The following is a 20,973-nucleotide window of genomic DNA, read 5'->3' as shown; positions in this document are numbered from 1 at the left end:
CAGTGACAGAGCAGAAAACCAGTACCAGGTAAGTAGCTGTAACACCATCAGACCTGCACAGACCTACTGAAACCTGTCCAAACATTTAAACCACCTGCTGCTTCTTGGGAAGGAATGGGCTCCTTCTGCAAAGGATTTGATGCCCATGATGGATATCAGACTAGACCTGGGATTTTAGCTCCTCCCAGCCCTTCTTCATTCCCAAAACCTACAATATAACAGCAGCTTTAAGGGTGAAAAAACACCATCATGCTCAGCTACTCTGCAGGAATATACAAAAAATAAATAATTAGAAATACGTATGCTGAGAGTAGCATTCTCGAAGCAGACCTCTCCAACTTGCTTGTTCATGTATGAATGAGATCCATGTTTATAACCCTAGGGGTTTTCAAAGCAAGAAGGAATATGGATACAATATTTTACTTCTAAAATACACTACTGCTCAAAAAACCAGCTCTTTTAAAAATGGGAAATCCATTACCAAATGATTTACAACTGACTGACAAGATGATGATGTCTGTAATTATCAGATCCAATCACTCAAATTACAATTTACCAGCAGACACACAAACTATTTGATTCACAGTTAACATTTTTTCTTCAGCAATTGCCAGGTCCTTTCTAAAACAAGAGAGGAGACAGACAACCTCTATCAGTAACAAATGCAGCTGCTGATGAGTGGAATTCAGGGATGTCTGAGAGGGGCAAGTTTCCCTTCATGTCTGTGCCATACCCTCCCAGAGGACAGACGACAACCAGGGCTGCAACCAAAAGACTTTTTCCGTTGTGCTCAGACAGGAACAGCTGTTAGACAGGTACAAAGGTACAGCCACGTCTGGGCACGCGTGATAAGCGAGTTCTTTATAAAATTGGTTGCTGAGGTTTTGATTTTCTTTGGTAGATTAACGCTGACTTATGCACACATTTAAAATCGCCCTGCACTGCCAAAGCTCTATAAAGGCTGTGCACTTTAGTGTACAAGTTAAGTGCATTTGGCACTACACTACGATGTAAAAAATCATTTCCATGCAGCTGCCAGCAGAAGGGAGCTATATTCTTGGACCAGATGTTTTTGTTGTAGGTGCTGCCAAGTACGCCTGGAAACCTCACAGCTGAGCAGTGCTGCAGGAGTGAATTAACAATGAACAGAGCCACAAGATGCTCATGTCCATCTATTAAATGGGGTGTCACAGTCCCCTCTCTCCCTTACTCCTGCTCTCTGAGCAAGGAAGCTGTGGATGGCCAGCGAATTATTTACCTGTCCTAGAAGAAAAGCCTTTCTGCCTCCATCAGAATAAATAAAAATAAAAAATGCTTGCAAATATTATACCCCAGCTGCATTTACCCTTAGCTGGGAAGGCGACAAAGAGACCTTGATTAACAGCCAAGAAAATAGGACTGGAAAAAATATAAAACAGTCCTAATGCTACAGTACATGTCTGTTTTTGCTGCTGGGCTGTGAACAGGCAAGCATTTATTAAAAGGTATTGCACTTCAAAAATCAGAGCTGCTATGGCATCTCAATTTCCAGTTTAAAAACAAACAGCTCAGATCCCAGCACAAGTCTCTCACTCTTGAGCTGAAATGCTGAGAGCAGGGGACAGAAGTCCACTTCCCAACCTCAGCACCAGCTTCCAGTGAGGCTCAGCTGCTCTTGGCCCTGCTGCCCCCATGCTGAAAAACAGGGGCTCCTGCCAGACCCTAACCTGGCAACCTTGCCTTGTCTGTCACAACTGCACCACAACGAGCAGAGGGGACCTGCAGGGACCAAAATACTGCATGGTCAGACAGCTGCCCAAAACTGCAGGTGTGCAGGCAGAGCAGGCAGCAAGCAGTCCAAACAGGAGCAAGGGAGTCAAGCACCAACACTCAGAAGCTGATGAGAAGAAAACAAGGTTTACTCAGTCCAAAACTGTCCTGTGGCAGGCCCTACATCAACCACAAAGCCTGCAAGACAAACTGGAGAGGCCAGGCCTTCTCACCCAGAAAGAAAAAGCCCTGCCATAGTCCAGGAAGAGGTGGAAGCACATCCATCACTCCAGGAGGCTGCTGCAACCCTCCCTGCAGCGATGGGCAACACTGCTTCCTAGGCCTGTGGTCAGGGGCTGGCTTTGGTTACTCTACTCACTGGGCACCACACATGTTCATAGAGGGAAGTGGCACAGAAAGGCTCTCTGTGTGTGCCTGTGTGTGTGTCTGTGTGTGTGTGGGTGTGTATGTGCGTGCCTGTGTGTGTGTGTGTACGTGTTATGAGTCTGCAGTGAGCTGCTCTGGAGGCTCTTTTCTCAAGCAGGCACTTCAGACAGGCACAGCCCACTCCTGTAGCACAAGTGCCTGTAAAAAGTGAACCTCAGAAACCTGACTGTAAAATAAAAGCAGGCATAATATGTGTTACTGAAATCCCCCAATACATAATATAATCTGATCTCCCTCAGAAAAAGCCTTGGTTTGGTTTCCCCAGCCTGCAGCAGCCACCACATCCCCTGTGCCAAGCATGGCCCAGCCTGCTCAGCCAGCATCTGTAAGGGATCTATACCCAAAGCAGTGCCTTCCTCAAGGATATATACAAAAGTTTGGAGTAAAAAAAAAAAAAAAAAAAATCCAGCAAAACCCAAGAAACATGGTCTCTCTTGTTCAGATAAATAACTGGTTGCCTTCCCAAGGATTTTTCTGTTAAAATAAAAGCAATGCTATCACTACAGAGTCTCAGGGGAAGATGACTCATGAGCAGGAAAGGGCCTGTAATTTTGTGTTCAGGGTATTCACCCCAATAGATATTACAACTTTTTACTATGCTAGTCTGGTAACATGATTAAGTGGCAGTCTGAAGAGATCTTCCCCTAATCACACTTGATTTGAAACCAAACTAAGAGCAATTAGCCCAGCCAAAATGCGTGGGGGAGACAGGGAAGGCATTTACATCCAAAAGACGAAACCTAGATTGTTTGGAGAGCTTCAAAATCCAGGAGGGTAAGGTTGAAGGCACCGGATTTGCTCAGAGCAGAGCTGTGTGACAATGAAGTCAGGCACAAAGGGACAGCTGCAGCAACCCTGCCAGCTCCAGCTCCACGACCAAGGCAAGGATCCACTGGCTGGTTTGGAAACATTACCAAGCAGCATGGAAGCAGCAGAAATCCCACACACAGCAAATCAGACCTCTCCAATAGCTGGAGAGAGGCTCCTAAGTGAAAGACCATGTGTTGCAGAGGTCAGCTTCTGCCAGACTAAGGTATCTGAACAAAGCCTGTCATGGCTGAAAGCTCCTGCAGTTTCCTGCAGCCTAGTCCCTTCAAAAGGCACATGTAGAAATCCCAAAGCCCACTCAAAAAGAAAAGTCTCACAGAAACTGATGGTTAAATGGGTTAACCTTGTCTTTGCTGGTTTACTAAAAAGTGATGCACACCTACAAAAAGCTTTTAGCTGTGCTCTGGATGGCATGAATTGAAAAGTGAGGTTCAGGGGATGCAGAATAAGGAAAGGAAGAATAGGGAGGCTATTATAAAAACAGAAAAACATAACATTAGTACTACCACCACTGGTAATAATAATAATAGAAAATTCTAAGGTTTTGGGTGCCTTTTTATGTTCTTTAACAAAAAAACTCTCCCCAAAACAGCTCCATCTGTAGTCTCTGAGCATCTGGGGCTTCCTGCCAAGGTGATCAGTAGCAAAGAGCTAGCATTTGTCTCTGAATCGCAGCCATTATGTGCTCCAGTGTTCCCACACCACACAGAAACTGGAGGCACTCACAACTCTTCCTGGGCTAAGGCTGAGCCACTGATCCAAAGCACAAAGGATGAGGGCAGAGCATGTGTGCTGCTGCATATAAAGGCAGGGCACGATGGAGAGGAAAGGACATTGCTGGTTTGCATGACCTATAAAACTTCCTGACTGAAAGCAGGCTTGGCTGAGGGCAGCTCTCCAACTTGCTGGCAAGCCTGTTCAAAGCAAGACACCCAGCTAAAGGTTGTCTCTTTCATACAATACGTCCCTTATTCCCTCACGCCTCTCGTTCGTGAGCAGACACTCCTCCTGAGAAACCCCAGAGAGCAGATCCATGCCCCAGTCGCAGCCCAGCTTTGGCCACCTCTCCACAATGTTGGCCTGGACAGTGGGCACATGCACACCAACAACCTGCACATTGCAGTCACATCCCTTCAGGGAAGTGCAGGGCTCTGCAAAACCCTTAGAGTGGTGTCAGCTGCCCACCAGCCCTACTCGCCTCACACCTGTTTTTCCATTCATCTTGTAAAGATAATTAAAAGAGAAGGTTAAAAACAAAACAAAAAAAAAATTTGAAAAAGTTGCCTGAACAAAAGATGCAAAAAAACTGCTGAACACCAATAGGTTCCTACCAGCATAACTAGAACATCTCAGTTATGATGCTGTGTATTATGTTTCAGAAGACACATTTAGCTCCTGACATCAGGTAGGAGGCAAGTAGGATTCTCCCTCTGAAGCCCTCTAGTGATGGACAAAAGCAGAGCAGTCACACATCTATTTGCTTTGAGTGCAATCAGGAGGAAAATGCAGAAAAACACCTGCACAAGATATCCCTGCTCCTCTGCCATGCCGCAGGAGCACAGAACAGCTCATGGAACCGCACAAAGCAGAGTGTTTGTGACTGTTTATCCATGCCCTGAGTGGCCATTTGTCCTCCAAAGGCTCAAGAATATATATGGGTATTTTTGTAAACAATCATGGATTAGACCTCTAATCCAAAGAGGAACCAATCTATCCAGAGTGGTTCTTAATCAAGACTCACCAAAAAAAAAAAAAAAAAAAAGAAAGAAAAAAAACCTGGAAAATTCGTAAGAATATAGGCTTGATACTAAATGTCTTTTTCCCCCCAGTCTCAAACACTGAATTCAAACGTTTTTATCTATATTGACCTGTAGCATTAGGCTCAATTTCTGCTGTCCACTGAATATACAGCTCCTGAATATATGAATTCCCACGAGTATATATATTCATCCCATGCATTATCTGCATGGGATGCAGAGAAAACCAGCAGAAGAAACATCTTCATTTTTATTTAAGAAAATTTCCTATTAACTGCGAGTCAGTCTTCATCCCCCTCTGGATCCAGCACTGCCTCAGGGATTCTAAGTGCACAGGCCTTTCCTAGGAAACAGCAACACACTGCCCAAACCCACTGAAATGCACTCTCCTGCTTTATCATCCAGCTGTATGAAATTCACTTATTACAGAACTAGCTATATAAAATATATAAAAAGGACATTGAGGCGCTCAAGTGTGTCCAGAGAAGGGCAGCAAGGCTTGTGAAGGGTCTAGAAATCATGTCCTATGAGACACAGCTGAGGGAGGGGGATAAGGAGGCTCGGGGGGACCTCACTGCTCCCTACAATTGCCTGCAAGGAGATGTAGTGAGGTGGGGCTGATCCCTGCTGCTGTGCCTTCAGTGAGAGGAGCAGAGGAAACGGCCTTAAGCTGACACAGGGGAGATTCAGACTAGATATTAAAAAGAAAATTTCACTGTTCAGGTGGTCAAGCATTGGAATTGGCTGCCCAGGGAGGGGGTCGAGTCGCCATCCCCAGAGGTGTCTAACAGGTATGTGGATCTGGTGCTGGATGATGTGAGTTGGTGGTTTAGGGGTTACACTGATAGTGCCAGGTGAGCAGCTGGACTGGATGATCTTGTAGGTCTCTCCCAACCTTGGTGATTCTTTGATTCCATGATATCTTTTATATGTCAGATTGGCAAATGATTAGATGCATCATATGCAAAAATGTTAAGATGAGCACTGTTTCCCACAGCAAGGCCTGCTCTAACATCTTATATAACTTAAGAGCACTTTATTGACAAAGAAAATTTAATTCATGCCAATTTAATTCATAACTACTACTAACTACTATGTGGAGGAAGAATGAGTGACATTCAGCAAATTAGCAATGCTACCATCCAAGCACACACAGCAAGGGCAGGCTGGACTTTTGACTCTGGACTTGACTTAAAGCAAACAGATGTCTTTCAGAGGTAGATCTACTTTGGCTACCTGGATTAGTCCACTAAAGGGTTGTTTTCCTTTGCCATTCACTAACAAAAGCACCATTAAACTCAGGGTTAACGAGGCTCTTTGCCTGCAAACATGGGACATGATCCACAATGCAGTTCAGCTAAGCCAGCCTCCCACAGGTCACCAGGTCAGAGGCAGCTGGCATCACACATCCTCAGCACAGCTTTTCCAGCCCCACCATTGGAACTGAGCTTGCCACACAGCAATTCTTTGCTCTGCTATTATCCTGAACACTGGAATTCAGAATCCCAATGAATGTTATGGAAATCATCCAAAGCAGAAAGTGAAATAGTTTCTAAGTCAAGCAAGCAGACTAAAAATAGCCTGTTACACAGTGGAAAGAATCAGAGGGTAGGGGAATCCCTGCAGAAGACCTTTACACTTCATTCTTTATTCCTAAATCTGCAGGTTGAAGCGCTACAAACAGTCCCTCAGCAGTTACAGCAGGTGGCTGAGAAAGATGCAGCCAAGGTGCAGGTGCCTTTCCTCCTGGATTTGCACTGCGAAGGGACAGCTCAGGGTTCCTCATCCAGCCCCACAACTGTAACCCTGTGCAGATGCTGCTTGCAGGCCAGCTCCCAGAAGCTGCCACTTCCACTCCCTGTCCTGCCTGGCCCCTCTCACCCACCCCCTGGTCAGCTTTAGCAAGGGCAAAAACAGTAGAAAGCTGATCTTTTTCTTTTTCTTTTTAATATATCTGTTTCCTTGCCAGTGAAGCACAGGATGGGACCTGATAGATTCTGGTGTAAGGGAAACTTGGAACGGAAGGGAAGGGAAGGGAAGAGAGGCAGGGCTGGCCCTGCAATAGCATCCAGACACCCATTTGTTTTTGTTGTATTGTAAAACCTTATCTCTAGGGAGAAGTACCTAGAAATGGGGAGACACCTATGTCAGGAGGAAGCACTGTTAACACAACAGGATGCTATGTGAACATTTACAAATAGAAAATGCAACTATTCCTCCTTTTTTTCCTGCCAGTGGGAGAAATCCTTTCCTGAGTTTACACATACTTTGTTTACATTTGTAGGCACGGAAGATGAGTTTGCATTTACATGCTAATCCATCCCCTTTTACATGATCAGTGCCAACTCTTAAAATTTGTGTTGGAAATCAAGACTGGGCTAGGTACATTTCTCAAAATTTTTAATCAGAATTGGGAAGCAGCAGCAGTTCTGACATAGAAACAGATATGTCCCCTCAGGGACTCAAATTTGAGTGCAGACTTGTTTGACCATGAAGCCCCCTCTGATCTATAAACCAGTGCAACTCTATTATTTTATAATCGATGCAAAGCTGCACATTTTAACAACTGCTGCAAAGGAGCGTAGTAAGAGAAGCAGAAATACAAATTCAGAATGAAAATCAACAAACTCATTTATAAAAATCATTTTGTCCCACAGGCTCAAAGGGAGGCAACTGCAATAAATGCCAGTGAAAAGGGATCTGAGGTAAAATATGCAAGAGACAACTAAAACCTTCTGTAATAATGCTGCCTGTGCATCAGTGTTTCCACAGCAGTGACTCAGGGCTGCCTGAGCCAGGACAGGTTAGCACAGGGGGAGCCAAGCAGCCACCAGGACGCTCTCTCTCCCTTGCCCAATTACATTTCCATTCAGTAAAATATTCCGCGTGAAAAAATTATTTTCAAGGATCATGGATGCTCTCCTTTCTTACTCTTGCAGGCAGAGCCATGGTGCTTAGCCAGGACAGTAAGAGCTATTCCAAAGGTCTGTGGGCTGCTGCATTTACACTAGGATTTCCACTTAGTTCTTACCACATCTAGAATCAAACACTAAAACTCGGTTCAGGAAGAAGGTGCTACAGTGGAAAATATTCCTGCTGAAGAGAAATACTGCAGAAATACCTCATACACCAACCAACATACAAAAGCTGAGCTCACTTCTGGAACTGGCCCCTCCACTAGGCAGAGAGAGGGACACACTTGAGGAGGCACCCATTATCTTACAGAATGAGGTAAAAAAGAGAGCAAGTATTGGAATTCCCACCTCCGTATTTTGGACCAGTGACGTGCTAAGTACAAAACTACCACTTTATTTGGTGGATGTAAGGCAAAACACAACACCCACGTGCTTGCTGTCCACACAGGAACAGTAGCACTTCTGGTAGATGCATGTTCACTTCTCAGAGATTCATCTTTCAGAACAAAACACTGATGAAGTGCTCAAGAAACAAAGCCTGACATTAAAAAAAAATCAACAGGTAAACATCACAACAAAAATTTTAAAAATGCCTCTGTGGCCAGATTCCCATCACTCTAATCGTGTTTGAAGCAGGGTCTTAATAAAAGAGACCAAAATTAAACCATGTGCTTATTATGAAGCACCAATCTTCGCAATTAAATGACAACACCTTTGCACTTCTCTCTAAAGTGTTCTCCACGCTTTATTTAATGCTTTCTGACAAAGAAACTACTTTCTATCTAGAGGTATGTACACAGGAGCCTTGCTGGAAAGGATTTGAGACACTTAGGGGCTCTGGAGACAAACAGAATCTTCTCCTGCACTGATCAACTGAACTAGTTTGCAAAGCGTCTTCAAGGCTCTTTCAACACCAGCTCAGCTGTGTGCTTTCCACTGCATATTTAAGGGATTGGGCATAGGGGAAGCAGAACACTTTAGGCACTAGGGCAGTGTTTATTGTGGTTACAAACCAGCTTAGAGTACAATGAATTCCCAGGTCCTCCAGCATTAGCACTTGCTACCATAATCTCTAGATTCAGGAGCTGGGCTTTAAGACTCTATTTTAGCCAAAAATTCCATAGAAAATAATTCAAACTGTGCCTTGCAAAAGAAGCACTGTCAAGGGACTTAGAAAACACATTTTTGACTCATTAAATGTTGGAGAATAACACTGCTATTTTATCTTTATATATACACATAGGCATGTTAAGAAAGGAGGGGAGAGGGAGAGATCACACAGGATAATCTCAAATGTACAGTACTAGATTTGTGGACTCATAAACTAAAGAAAGAACCAGAGGAGATTTAAAAATGCTTGAAAGTAATTTTCATGAGCTCTACTGCACAGAACTTTTTCCTTAAATAAAAATGAAGTGATCTACTTTTTCCTCATGATTTACTGCAAAACAGTGGCCAGCTGACTGATAATGGAAGGTGGCTAAGGTCTGCTACCATTTTCAAAGCAGAGGTTATAAATTTCAGCCCCTCCCTTCTCCATGCAGCTTGCCAGTTTTCACATAACTTGTCAGGACTTTGTATCTCCGGAATTTCTACTCCTCATTAAACTTGGCTGAAGTTGACCAGCAGATCCAAATGGTATTTGGTGGAAAAGAAGGCAGGACATGCTCGGTATCACCAAGAAGCCTCATTTCCTTAGGAAGTCAAGATAAAAATATGGAATGCTGCAGCAAAAACAGGAGGAGCCCACAGGCAGGTGCAGTTTATAAGAATACAATTAAACACAGTCAAGAGAGATTACATTTCAGGCAGATATATCCCCTTTAATATAAACAGAGAATTAATTCCCCTGACTTTGATCCTAATGCCCAAGCCAGATTTTAAAGTGTATCTCTGAAAGATAGCAGCTTATACTGGACCTGGGATATTTTGGTTGCCTATGCAGACAGGAAGGATACTCAGCAGACCCGAGTTCAGCCTAGAAATGTGCTAAAATGAAAGCACAATGCTCTGTGTCACAATCCTTATTGGTTTCACTCTGCCCAAACTGGCAAGAGCACACATGCTCTAACACTGTATTGACAGGGCTGCCTTGTTATCCTTGAGTAGACAGTATGTCTGACTCACTGGGGGTAAATTGAGCTGTGCTGTGTCTGATAGAAATGATTAAAAATGCAGTCCCGTTCTTTTTGCCATTACCTGCACAGAAAACATTTGTTTCCCATCAGAACTCGAGCCTTGTTAGACAGCTGAGACAATCAGAGCTCAGCACTGGGGAAGGCAGCAGCAAATCACCTGCACTGAGGCCACCTGCACAAATGCTCCTCTCAGCTCAGAAGAAATGCTCCATCACCAGAATTTGCACAGGTTATTATTGCTCAAATTCATGTTAGAACAGGTATGACCTGTAGGTAAAATATCTCAGCTGTGAAAGCATCTGCATGCTGCCCACATTAATACTAACAGTGGTAAAGGCTCAGAGTCCAGGATACAGACTGATGCCAGCAGTCACTTGTATATGAAACCACGTGTCATTAGTGACCTCTTTGTCATTGCTAACAGTAGGACTTCAGATGATTGCAGGTATCAAGCCTAATGACTGAAGAAAAACAGGCACAGTATTAGAGCATAAATGCATGAGTACTGCCCACCTGGACAAGTAACCGTGCCCAAGGATGGTAACAAGTTCACCTGGATGACTTACTCTTTCTTTCTCAGTGTGTCACTGCAGCTGCACCAGACCAAAGCAAAGAAATTTTTTAACAAGTCCAGGCTTGTCGAAAGAGCTCAAGACTTGCAGAGAAATCTTCTTAATATGCAATCCTATTCTCATGCCTATGGAAGTCAGCTGCAGCCATTTCCATTATGCTCCAATATTAAACATGTGCTCTCATATACTGATGAGCAATAACAGATCTTGGTGCCACAGCTGAGGAGTATATCCTGAGCATCCCCTGCCGTGCTATAGCAGAATCTTATCTGGTTCTCTTAAAGCCAGGTAGGCAAAATTTTAAAGCCATCTTCCTACAACAAAGGAGATTCTTCTACACTGCAAACTACAGCAAAGTGCCCTTTATGTAACCGTGACTTCAGGTCATGTCATCTAAACTACATTTCAATTTACAGAGCACTGGTAAAACATTTTCTGCTAGACAGGACAACAACCCTGCACATCAGACATAAGCATACAGATGAGAAGGCAGAGTCAACACTGCTTTCTTTACACTTTATTCAAATTGTGTTCCACAATCAACTTTGAGCATGAAGCCACTGCCCAGCCTCAACTGAAAAAGCCATGCAACAGGAATCCTACTGAACGAGCACCATGAAACCTTTACAGCCAAACCCCTATGACTGTTGAGAGGTGCTGCAATGGTGCCCTCGAGGATCTTCATGGCAAAAGGAACATATCTGTTTCTTTCAGCCTTGAAACAGTCAGGTTTCCAAGAGAAGCTTGTTAAAATACATAGAGAGGTATGCCCACAAAGACAATTGAGATGGGCTGTGCATGCAAAGCATCTTCCTTTCAGGTGGCAATCTTGCATAAGGAGAAAACATAGGTTGAAATAAGCATAGAGAAACAAGCATGTGTGAATGTTTTACATCCATTTTCTTCTCTGTCCTTTGCCAATTTTTCCCTGGCACACAGTGTCAGTGCAAAGTTGCTATTCACAGGGACACAGTAATGCAGAGCCTTAGTGCTCAACATCAGCCCTCTCCAGAGTATAATTTCCCAAACTGCTTGTTAAGAGCCACAACTTTTTCCCCTGATCTCAAACTGCCTGTGAAGCTCCCTATTCAGTTTCCTTGCAACTGCATCAAACCAGACATCCTCCCCTTTCCAAATAAGCTTCTCTAGCCTAACAATCTTGCTAACCCCTGAATAATCAGATGAAGAGAGTAGAAGTTTGCCCTTTATCCCAACTGGTGCCAGCACTGCTCCATGAAATTTCTTGGGTTGAGTCCAGAAATTGAAGCTCTGACTTAAGCCAGGTGTTAGATGTGTCTGCCTTGCTGGGAGATAAAGTCACTGTTCCTTCTAAGGACAAAAGGCTTTTCAGAGTTAAATGTCACTCTACTCTGTCAGAACTATGAGCTGGCAATCCAGGAAACGTCCCAGCCACCCAAGGGCAGGAGTGCTGTGACATGTCTGGCACCCCTGCAAGGCTCTGTGCCCTGCCCTCACCCCGAGGATGGACAGGACCACCTTTGCCTGACCCAAACAGGAGCCTTGCAGAATAAAAAGCAGCATGGAGCTGCAGCAGAGCCCAGTCCCACACAGACACCAGCACACAGGGCTGAACCTCCTGGCATCAGGTCCATGGAAAAGCAGGGGGAAGAACTGTGCCAAGCTGCTGGGTAAGGGCAGAGGTAGGTGAGGGATCTCAGTTAAAGAAAGAAATAGTCAATTATACAAATGCTCTGCAGTTCACCAAAGGCTGCCCTACTGGCTGCAAGACTATTGTAGCTCTTTTTGACCTCCCCTAAAACCAGATGTTACAGCTCAAGGGACCACTCTGTCCAGCTCTGTTTTCCTCTGAACTGTAATATATAATTCCCAGCAACTTTTTTTTTCCCTTAACCTAATCCCTAGAAGAGATCAGAGGTTAATCAGCTTCAGGAGAACTGGACAGCAAGGCTGTCAAGATTGTAAATAGCTTTCCTTTTTTTTTTTTCTTTTCCACAGAACACTTCTTTATTTTGCCAGGTAACTGTTTAACCAAAGACTGCAAAATGTTGTACAGACTAGTAGCAAGCAATCGTTCATTGCAGGGACAAGCAAGCAGAGTGCCAGTACTCTCCATGGAACAATCTGGATTTTTAGGTCCCTTACCAATTTCCCCCAATTCACATTAAGAAGAAGTGACTCCTATGAAACACTGGAAGGCCACAGACTTTTGGTAACTCAGGTAACTTTAGGTTTGCTTTGGCTAACTTCACAGTAAGTACAGCCCCAGACTGGTACATAAGTACTTTATCAGGCAGCTGCACTAAGCCAGATAAAGCCAGGTAAAAGCACTACATTCATATCTCTACACTACAAGGATGGCCCCTATTCAGCTTCTCTAGGCTGGCTTGACCCAGTTCTGTTGCAGTGGGCCACAAGGGTCTGTATTTCCCAATCTTCCAGAGTAAGCCATCAGCTTTTTTTATTTTTCCTTCTTCAAATAGATTGAAATCCATGGATTGTCTTTGAGTTTTCATGGGGAAAACAAGAACATAATATTGCAAACTTTTGGTTTGGCTTATTATGTCATTTTTTCCCTCATTTTGTATGCTAGTTCATGTGGGAACCCATGTTTTTATTTAACAGCAGTTTTTCTGCAGACTGCTTTGAGATGTCCTATGGAAAATGGACAAATCATCCACATGATTGTAGTTCATGTAGTTTATCTTATGGCCACTAGGCTGTAAGATACAGACTCACAACAAACCAAGTGACTTTCCTATTGCAACAGAAATAAGGAGTCAGCAGAGCAAGGAAGATGGCAATGAGTAACTCAGGGAACCTTTCCTGTCTAGGTGTGGGAGATGTGCCATGTTTCTCTGCAGGCGTGGAGGCTTTGGTCTGAGGTTGCTAACTTTTCTGCAGAGGACACACAGAAAGAGCAAGACAGGCAAGCTCTAAAAGCAATCCAACTTCTTTCATAAATCAGCAGGATACAGTATCCAGTTGTTTACTTAGCAAAATTTTACACAGACTAGATTGGACAACTCATAAAACACTGGGCACAAGAGCTGAGAAATGCTGCTATTAAAAAAGGCATGCGGAAAACTTTCCCAAGGGATGCCAAGAGCGTGTGTGGGAAGAGGTAGGAGGAAGAAGCAGCAGCGTCAGGGGTTATAACAAACAGAAGAGAAGCAATTGTGTTTTTCCCTCAAAATCAGTTACTAAACTTTTCAAAGAGAAAAGCATTGCTGGAAGTGGAACACAGAAGCAACCCTGGAAACAGCCGTGCAGCTGCAAGGAAAGGCTCCAAAGCAGAGCAGAGTCAGGCTTTAGGGTGTAATGCAAGTTAACAGCTTGGATGCAGGCAGATTTGCCAACTAAGCTCTGCTAAGGTTTTAAATGCTATTTGCTTCACAAGAAAACAGATTCTTCTAAGTACACAGGGACTGCTAAATCTTGGGAGTCATGGTAATCTTATGATGATGGAAACCTAACAGTATGGTCAGTGAGTGGAAGGGATCAACATGGACTGAACACCACCTTCTCCAAACCAATGTCATAAAAGGAACTGAGACCTTACATTAGAAAGATTAACAACAGACTACATATAATGCCTCCCTCACAAGAAGCATGCAGCGTGAGATTCATCCTACATATGCAGATTTTGTAAAAAAAATTTTAAAGCACACAGATGCCAATAGCTTGCACTGTTCCCCTTTTACAGTCATTGGGCTCATTGCAACAAGGAATAAGAATAGCTTTCCATTGATGAAAACTGGTGAGGTTTTTGGTTTTATTTGTTCTGCACTCCAGTGAAATTTTTTCAGCCCACATGCACTGCAGCTTTGCCCTTCAAAAGTGAAAAGAAGGCGTACCTGTGCACCATTCTGTAGTGATACCTATAGATCTACAGGTCTTACTGTTCCATTAGCGTTTGCTTTAGTGCTGCAGATCTCAAGATCAGTAAAGATCCAGTCTTCTAAGTATTTTCCTTATTTGTTTAGAAAAGAGGAAATTAGAAGAGGCAGGGGAGTTTTATGTACATTGACATCCCCCAACATTTCAGGCAGCAGAACTAACTAGTCATAATTTATTCAAAGATCAAGCTGATAGGCTTCAGCCCACCTCCTCTTCTCTCATCCTTGCCACCATTCTTTTCAAAATTAAAATCTAAAGAGAAAACCACAAGAAAAGATAAGAAGGATGAAGAGCATTTCCACAGTGCCATGTGCACTCCAGAGTTGTAATATTTCTTCCAATGCCTCGAGTCAGAGGTTATAATACCTCATTTTCTTCATGCCAACCAAAACATTTTAAGGAAAGCCTTCACTCTGACTTTGACATCCCTCCTGTGTGGATGATCAAAGCTTTACAGCCTAGAACTGACATAACTTCACTGATCCTGAGCAATGTGTGAATTGCAGAATCATGGCCTTGAAAACTGAAAATCTGGGGTGTGCCCACAGAGCATGCCAATACATTAGGTTTTCTAATTTGTTAAGCATTTGGCAAAATAAGCACTGGATCAGAGGTATCCCAGAAGAAAGGAAGTCTTGTGTCTGTTCTCAGTTCAGGTTAGTCAGAATAATCAGATATCCCCCATGGCACCGCTTGAATTTAAGCAGAAAGGCATAACACTGCCAATAAAACATGCACATAGGCACAAATCACCTACAGCTTCAAGCAACCACTCATCAGAAAACCACAATTTCAGTTTTGTGAAAGTTTCCACTCAAGCCTCTTTCTCCATGGGCATGGATACAGTATTACCATTAGCAGTTCATCTAACTGTAGCTCTTAAAACAGGCAGAGAAGGTGAATTTGGCTGTGGTTCCCTCAGCATTTCTTTTGGAAGAATGCTAATGGTGGAAGTCACTGCCCCCTTTGTCCCCATGTTCACTCCTCCCACTGTCCCCATAAGTTGTGGTGAGCTAGGACCAGGATGGACCCACATTGTTTGCCAGCAAAGGAGGTGTTCATTAAACAAATCCTTGAGGAACTGAAGCTATGGCTTGAGGATATGGCTCTCTGGCAGAAATATCAATTTGAGCTACACTGCCCCTTCTCCCTGATGGCCAGACTGGATCTTTTCCAGTGTCATGCCACCTTCTTCATAGCAACCACACCAGAGTTTGCAACATCATGTGCTGAACTCAATCAATGAACCAATCCAGGCTATAAGTAACCAGGGGAAGGAGAGGAGTAAGGGTATTTTAAAACTGGGACTAGAGCCTGTTCACTGATCCAGGTCACCACCTGACCCCAAGGCAGCTGTGCCTGCACAAATGTTGGGAAACAGGCAAGGAATCAGTGAGCAAGGCTGGACAAGAACATCCTGCAGCCACATTTGCCACTGAGAAAATGGTACATACAAGAGTATCACCCACGCCTGGTGTTAAAAACTGGAGCTGAGTTAGTACAACTTGGAAGAACTTACACATTTTTAGTCTCTGTGAGCTCTTTTCTTTGAAGCAAAAACACATGAGCTCCCCTGGTAGGAATGACAATACTTTTAAGCTGCATGGGGCTAGCTAAATCTCCAAACTCCTCCCTCCTTCATCCCCTAAAAAAGCACTGTACTTATGAGGTAAAAGACAGTGCCAATATACAACTTGCTTTTCAAAACCAGACAAAAATTACAGTAAGTTTCAAAACTTACTCCTCCAATATGAACTTAGCCATACTAAAGACAGCATTTTTCAACTGTTTTCTTTTTTATGTGCAACCTCTCTATTACAACTGTTTGTGATTAATACATGCTATTAAAAACAGAGGGTGTGCAATAGAGCCAATCTCAGTATTATGGAAGAAGCCATTGTCATGCACAGTCCAGCAAGCTGCCCTGTGCAAAACTGCTGCACAGATGAAAACATTTGCTGTGCAAAGAACATTCACTGTGTGTCAATGTACCTTCATTCCTCTTTGGTTTCTCTGCTTGTTAACTGCAGCATAAAAAGCATTGCCTCCTCATGAAGGCAGCTTTTGAAAATCTTCAGCTGAAAATTGATCTTTATCAAGCCATCTGGCAAAAAAGGAATCTAGCTGTTGGCAGACACAACAGCTGAAGTTAGAGAGCAACAGTCACACTGCCCATCGATCACTAGAGATTCAGAGATAAGACTGAAGCCCTATCAGTTGACCTAACCCTGTCTCTTGTTTTCCTCCTCTCCTACCTGTTTACCCATTACACCCCACCACTCATCCAAGACCTTGTGTCTAAGGCCATTTTTACTTGCTGCACCTATACCCATACTAAGCTATAAAATATTCTGCAGCAATATCCTTGCAGAAGTTTTGCTTGCTGTAACCATCCTGGCCAAAGCCCACCAGCTGTGTACAATATACACACATTAATGTTATTCTTCCCCCTGGGTAAGACTGAGGAGCTCAGAAGAATATGACAGTTTGAAAAGGCACAACCTCTCTCCAGAAGAGCAGTATCAGTCAAGCTTTGCAGATATCACATGGGAGTATCTCATCCAATTTTAAATTTGAAACTGTTAATTTGTGAATGGAACTCTACATACCACAGAGTAACAGAGAGAAGCCCATGCTCTTCTTCATCTGTTTTGAAAACTTAATTTAAACTGATTGCTTTTTGAACAGCATAAACTGCAAGATGCCCAAGGATTCAAATACAGGCATATATTTTTTATTTCTTTGACTGGGTTAATTTCCCCTCTTTCCCATCTAAAGCTCCACAGTAAATCCCCATGGGTCAGTTACTGTAACTACTTTACATTGCTGAATTCTGTTAGCAATCTGCTCATCGTTCCTGCAGATGTTTCTGCTTTTAGGCTTCTTGGAACTACAAGGGACTCATTCCTTTGAATAAACATATGCCCTTTGTAGGCTGCAGATGTACCAGGAAGAACATTGTCCTCTACAACAAGCAGACACCTCACCTTCTTCTTTGGTAAAAGCAAGATGTTGCTTTTCAGAGAAAACAAGTGCGAAGCAAGCAATCTGAACCTTTTCCCCCTCTTCTAAGAAATTCCTGAAAAGAGAGTGCTACATGCACCCAATATGCCCTGGGACTGGACAATGCAATTTTTGGAGGCAAATGCCCCAGCACACAGGCACACAGAAATCTCAGGCAGATGGACTGGAGAGGTAAGGTCCTGCAAGCAGAGAGCAAACATTCACATGCAAGGACCATGACTTTCAACAGAAATGTGATGAAAGCCTTATACCATCTCATGATTAAATTTTACACAGCTGTTAATGAAGCAGAAGGTTCTTCTACTCACCTCAGTAACATCCATGACCTTGATGGCCGCCAGCTGACCCGTTTTGACATGGCGACCCTGGTGAGAGAGAGAGAGAGAGAACAGTCAGCACCAGCACCTCACCCATCCCTTCAGCTTACACAGAGCAAAACACTTGGACAAGAGTTACAGTCACTGGGTTTTCCCCAGCAACGATACTTCCCTTCTGATACTTCCTAGGAAATACCACAAAACCTCTAGATAGCTAAAACAACAGTAACAAATATAAAGTGCTCCTCTTCAAATTTTAGCACCTTTTTTTTTCTCCACATTAAAATGATTATCAAGTACAAACGGGTTATATTCACAGCTTCCCTTCTGTTTACTTTAGCAAAGCTCATTGTCAGTAATGATAGCTTATTATGATGCCAGAATAAATTCCACGTGTTGCATGTTTTATTTAGGTTCATACTAGGTATGAACCAATACCTAGTACCTCGGTGATATATTACATGCTTTACCTAGTAAGCACAGTTAGCCCATGATTAGGGCTTAGGACATTTCTCACTGGTTTGGTCTTTCCAAGTAAAAAACATGGGGTTTCTGCAAGGGATGCATCAGACCTGCAAGAGCTCTCTGCCTGTCTCACAACGGCCAGACAAGAAAAAGACGTCATCTCCCTTCAGCTGCGCCACGGTACGGGAACAGTTTCTCAGTACAGCTGGAGCTGAGTTAATAGATCCCAGCTCCTGCAGCAGGGAGCTCCTACCCTTCCTTCCTCTGCCTCCTTCCAGCCTCCTGTCACATATTTCTCCCAGGAGCGCTGAGCTCCTTCTGGCACTCATTGTATCATGTGATAAGCTGATTGAGATCACTAAAATGGCAGAAAGTTAACACAGAAAAAACAAACTGTGGGGTGGGGCAGGGAATTGCAGTCCAGGAAATTAAACTGGTTTGTTCTGCAGTGAAAACAGAGCTGGAGCCAGCAGGATGCAGATCACAGGGCTGGGAGGCAAGCTGCATGGCAGGCCCCTCCAGCCCTGGTGGGCTGTAACTCGACTCAGCTGACTTCTAACAAAAGCCTTTTTCTCTCCAGTGTTATGTTTACATGAGGTGGAGACATCAGTTAGCTGTTGTGTACATTTTTCCCTAAACAAGCACTTAGAAATGGTCCCAATATTGGTATTTTCCAGCTCTCCACTGTTACACTCAGCAGTGTAACACTCAGCAGTCTATCCTAAAGCAGTCAAACAGCCCAGGCTCCCAACCACTTTCCCAAGCACCATCTCCAAATGTTCTTATCTGCATCAGTCAAGCTCTCTAGCAACAGGTATGCCCATTAAATGTCGTCACTTTTATCACAAATAATGATAAGAACACAATTGAACGTTTAACTTGAAGTCACAGTTCCTTTATTTCTCTCCCCACCAATTTCTGAGTTTCCTAGGCAGAAACCTACATGATGGACATGAATAGTGCATTTTTTGCCTGGACTAACATTAACCTCTTTACAGGGTCATTTGAGACTGGCCCCCCAGAACTGAAGCACCCCAAACCACTAGTCTCTTTAGAGAAATCCTAATCCCTTCACACCTTATGATGGCCTCCATGGAGGTAATGGCCAGGCATTGTTGGTGCATTCAAAAGGACGAAATGCTGCAGAATTCACTGCCTCAGCCTTCTTCCACAACTCTTCTTGTGCTTCACTCTCCCCCTTACTAACCAATCCACGTGCTTTCTATAAATACATTACTGTGCTCAGGCTTTGCTTGCTCTGTAAACTGGCTTTACCACAGGCATTTCTTTTTACAGCTTGGTCTCAAGCTGGTTTTGATTTTGAAACAAAGTTAGGGGTCGTAATGTGTGCAGTAGCCAACACTGACCTCACCTTGACCTTACTACTTCTCGAACCAAAGTCTTTCAGCAAGCCCAGGAGATTTCCAACTCCAATTTCCCACCCTGGATGTCTGCCTAATGACAAAAGCCTGTGGTCTTCTCCTCAGGACTTACCATCCCACAAGGAAGGAGGGGAAAATGGCTTACACTAAGGTGGAAAAATGCCTGCTCTCTGCCCCCATTTTCCACAGCTTTGTGGAAGGAATTGAAAGCCCAAGGGCATGGGAAGTACAGTTTTAGGTACAAAAAGAATATGCTAAAGATAACAGAAACAAAGACATCTCTGAAGAAAAAACCCTCACAACACTAAGGAGGTCTGAAGAGAGAAACTTTTTTTAAAAAGCAGTGAAATACAGTTCCCCATTCACTCTGCAGCAAAGTGAAGGTGCTAAAATGGTGGCAAAATATACTCAAGCAGAAAATGTGGCATGCAGAAGAGCAAAGTAGCAGCACAGGATGCCATTTTCATGGAATTTTTACTCTATTTGTCTTTTTACTGGTGGGCTTGCTATTTCCAGAGAGACACCTAAAATTTCCCAGTGCTCGACTTCACAGCTTTTCTGAAGTCAGTGTTCCTCCCTGTGAGACTGGCCCACTCAGGATGACTAATGTGCACCAGCCCTGACACATTACCCCTGCAGCTTTACGGGATCCTGCTGGTGCCTCCACGAGTGTCCCTATGAAATCTGGGGCCAGCTACAGCAGAACACAGCCACTGCTCATGTTTCACTTTGCTGCTTCTGGGAAGGGAAAAGCTTCTACATAATCCTCCTAAGGGACTGGAAGCAAGGGAACTGCAGAGTGTGGGAAGTGTGGTCTGCTCAGTATCCCAGACCAAATTTAAACCCTGGTCACTTCAGAATATTGTTTAAAATTACCCCAAATACCCTTTTCATAATGTATGGAGCACTCATACTCTAAAAATCTGCAACATATGGGGAGGAGGAGGGATGGCCTGCATTACATTAATTTCTATGAGAGAGGTAAAAAAGACATTTGAAGCCACATTCTTTTCATTAAAAATATTTTCAGAGGGCGGGAAAAAACAAACACCACAAGCACAGCATATAAGCATGAGCAGAGTATTTGTTTGTTTGTTTATTTGCTTAACAGCTCTGCTCAAGAACAGACCTGTCAAACTATTAGCATGCTGGTATAATTTTGCTTGCAACATGAAATGGCTAAGCATTCCCATTTTGGAAACCAATCGTCAGATTTTCACGGCCAGCTTTTGCTTTGGAAAAATTTGTCAGTGTTAAAGAGAGTAATAATAAAATTGCAATGTGGTTGAATGTGAAGAAAGAACTGCAGAAATCATAGATGGGAGAAACCCTCTGAACTCAATCTCCTGGGATTAAAATTTATTTAAATTCTGCTCACAGGGCACTTTACAAATGCAGTAACCATCAAGGCTCCATCCAGACACCGCATCTCAGCAACACCTCTCCACTGGGATAGCATTTTTCATGCAGAATGAGGCCTCTGCTTTAATGCAGTGTGGA

The 20,973-nt window shown here is 43.5% G+C and overlaps 1 protein-coding gene across 13 annotated transcripts in view; it reads right to left on the bottom strand.

The window, feature by feature from the left end:
* Nucleotides 1–20,973, bottom strand: part of MAP4K4 (mitogen-activated protein kinase kinase kinase kinase 4) — a 162,494-nt gene that overhangs the window by 66,525 nt on the left and 74,996 nt on the right. For all 13 annotated transcript variants that reach the window (XM_026792989.2, XM_074535803.1, XM_014266610.3 and 10 more), the window contains exon 3: nucleotides 17,618–17,674. In XM_026792989.2, coding sequence (XP_026648790.2) covers nucleotides 17,618–17,674 — 57 coding nt within the window. The remainder of the gene's footprint in view (nucleotides 1–17,617; nucleotides 17,675–20,973) is intronic.

The sequence above is a fragment of the Zonotrichia albicollis genome, chromosome 2, assembly GCF_047830755.1.
Source record: "Zonotrichia albicollis isolate bZonAlb1 chromosome 2, bZonAlb1.hap1, whole genome shotgun sequence".
NCBI lineage: Eukaryota > Metazoa > Chordata > Aves > Passeriformes > Passerellidae > Zonotrichia > Zonotrichia albicollis.
Note: the sequence above shows the minus strand (reverse complement) of the source record. Positions and strands in the feature narration are given on the sequence as shown.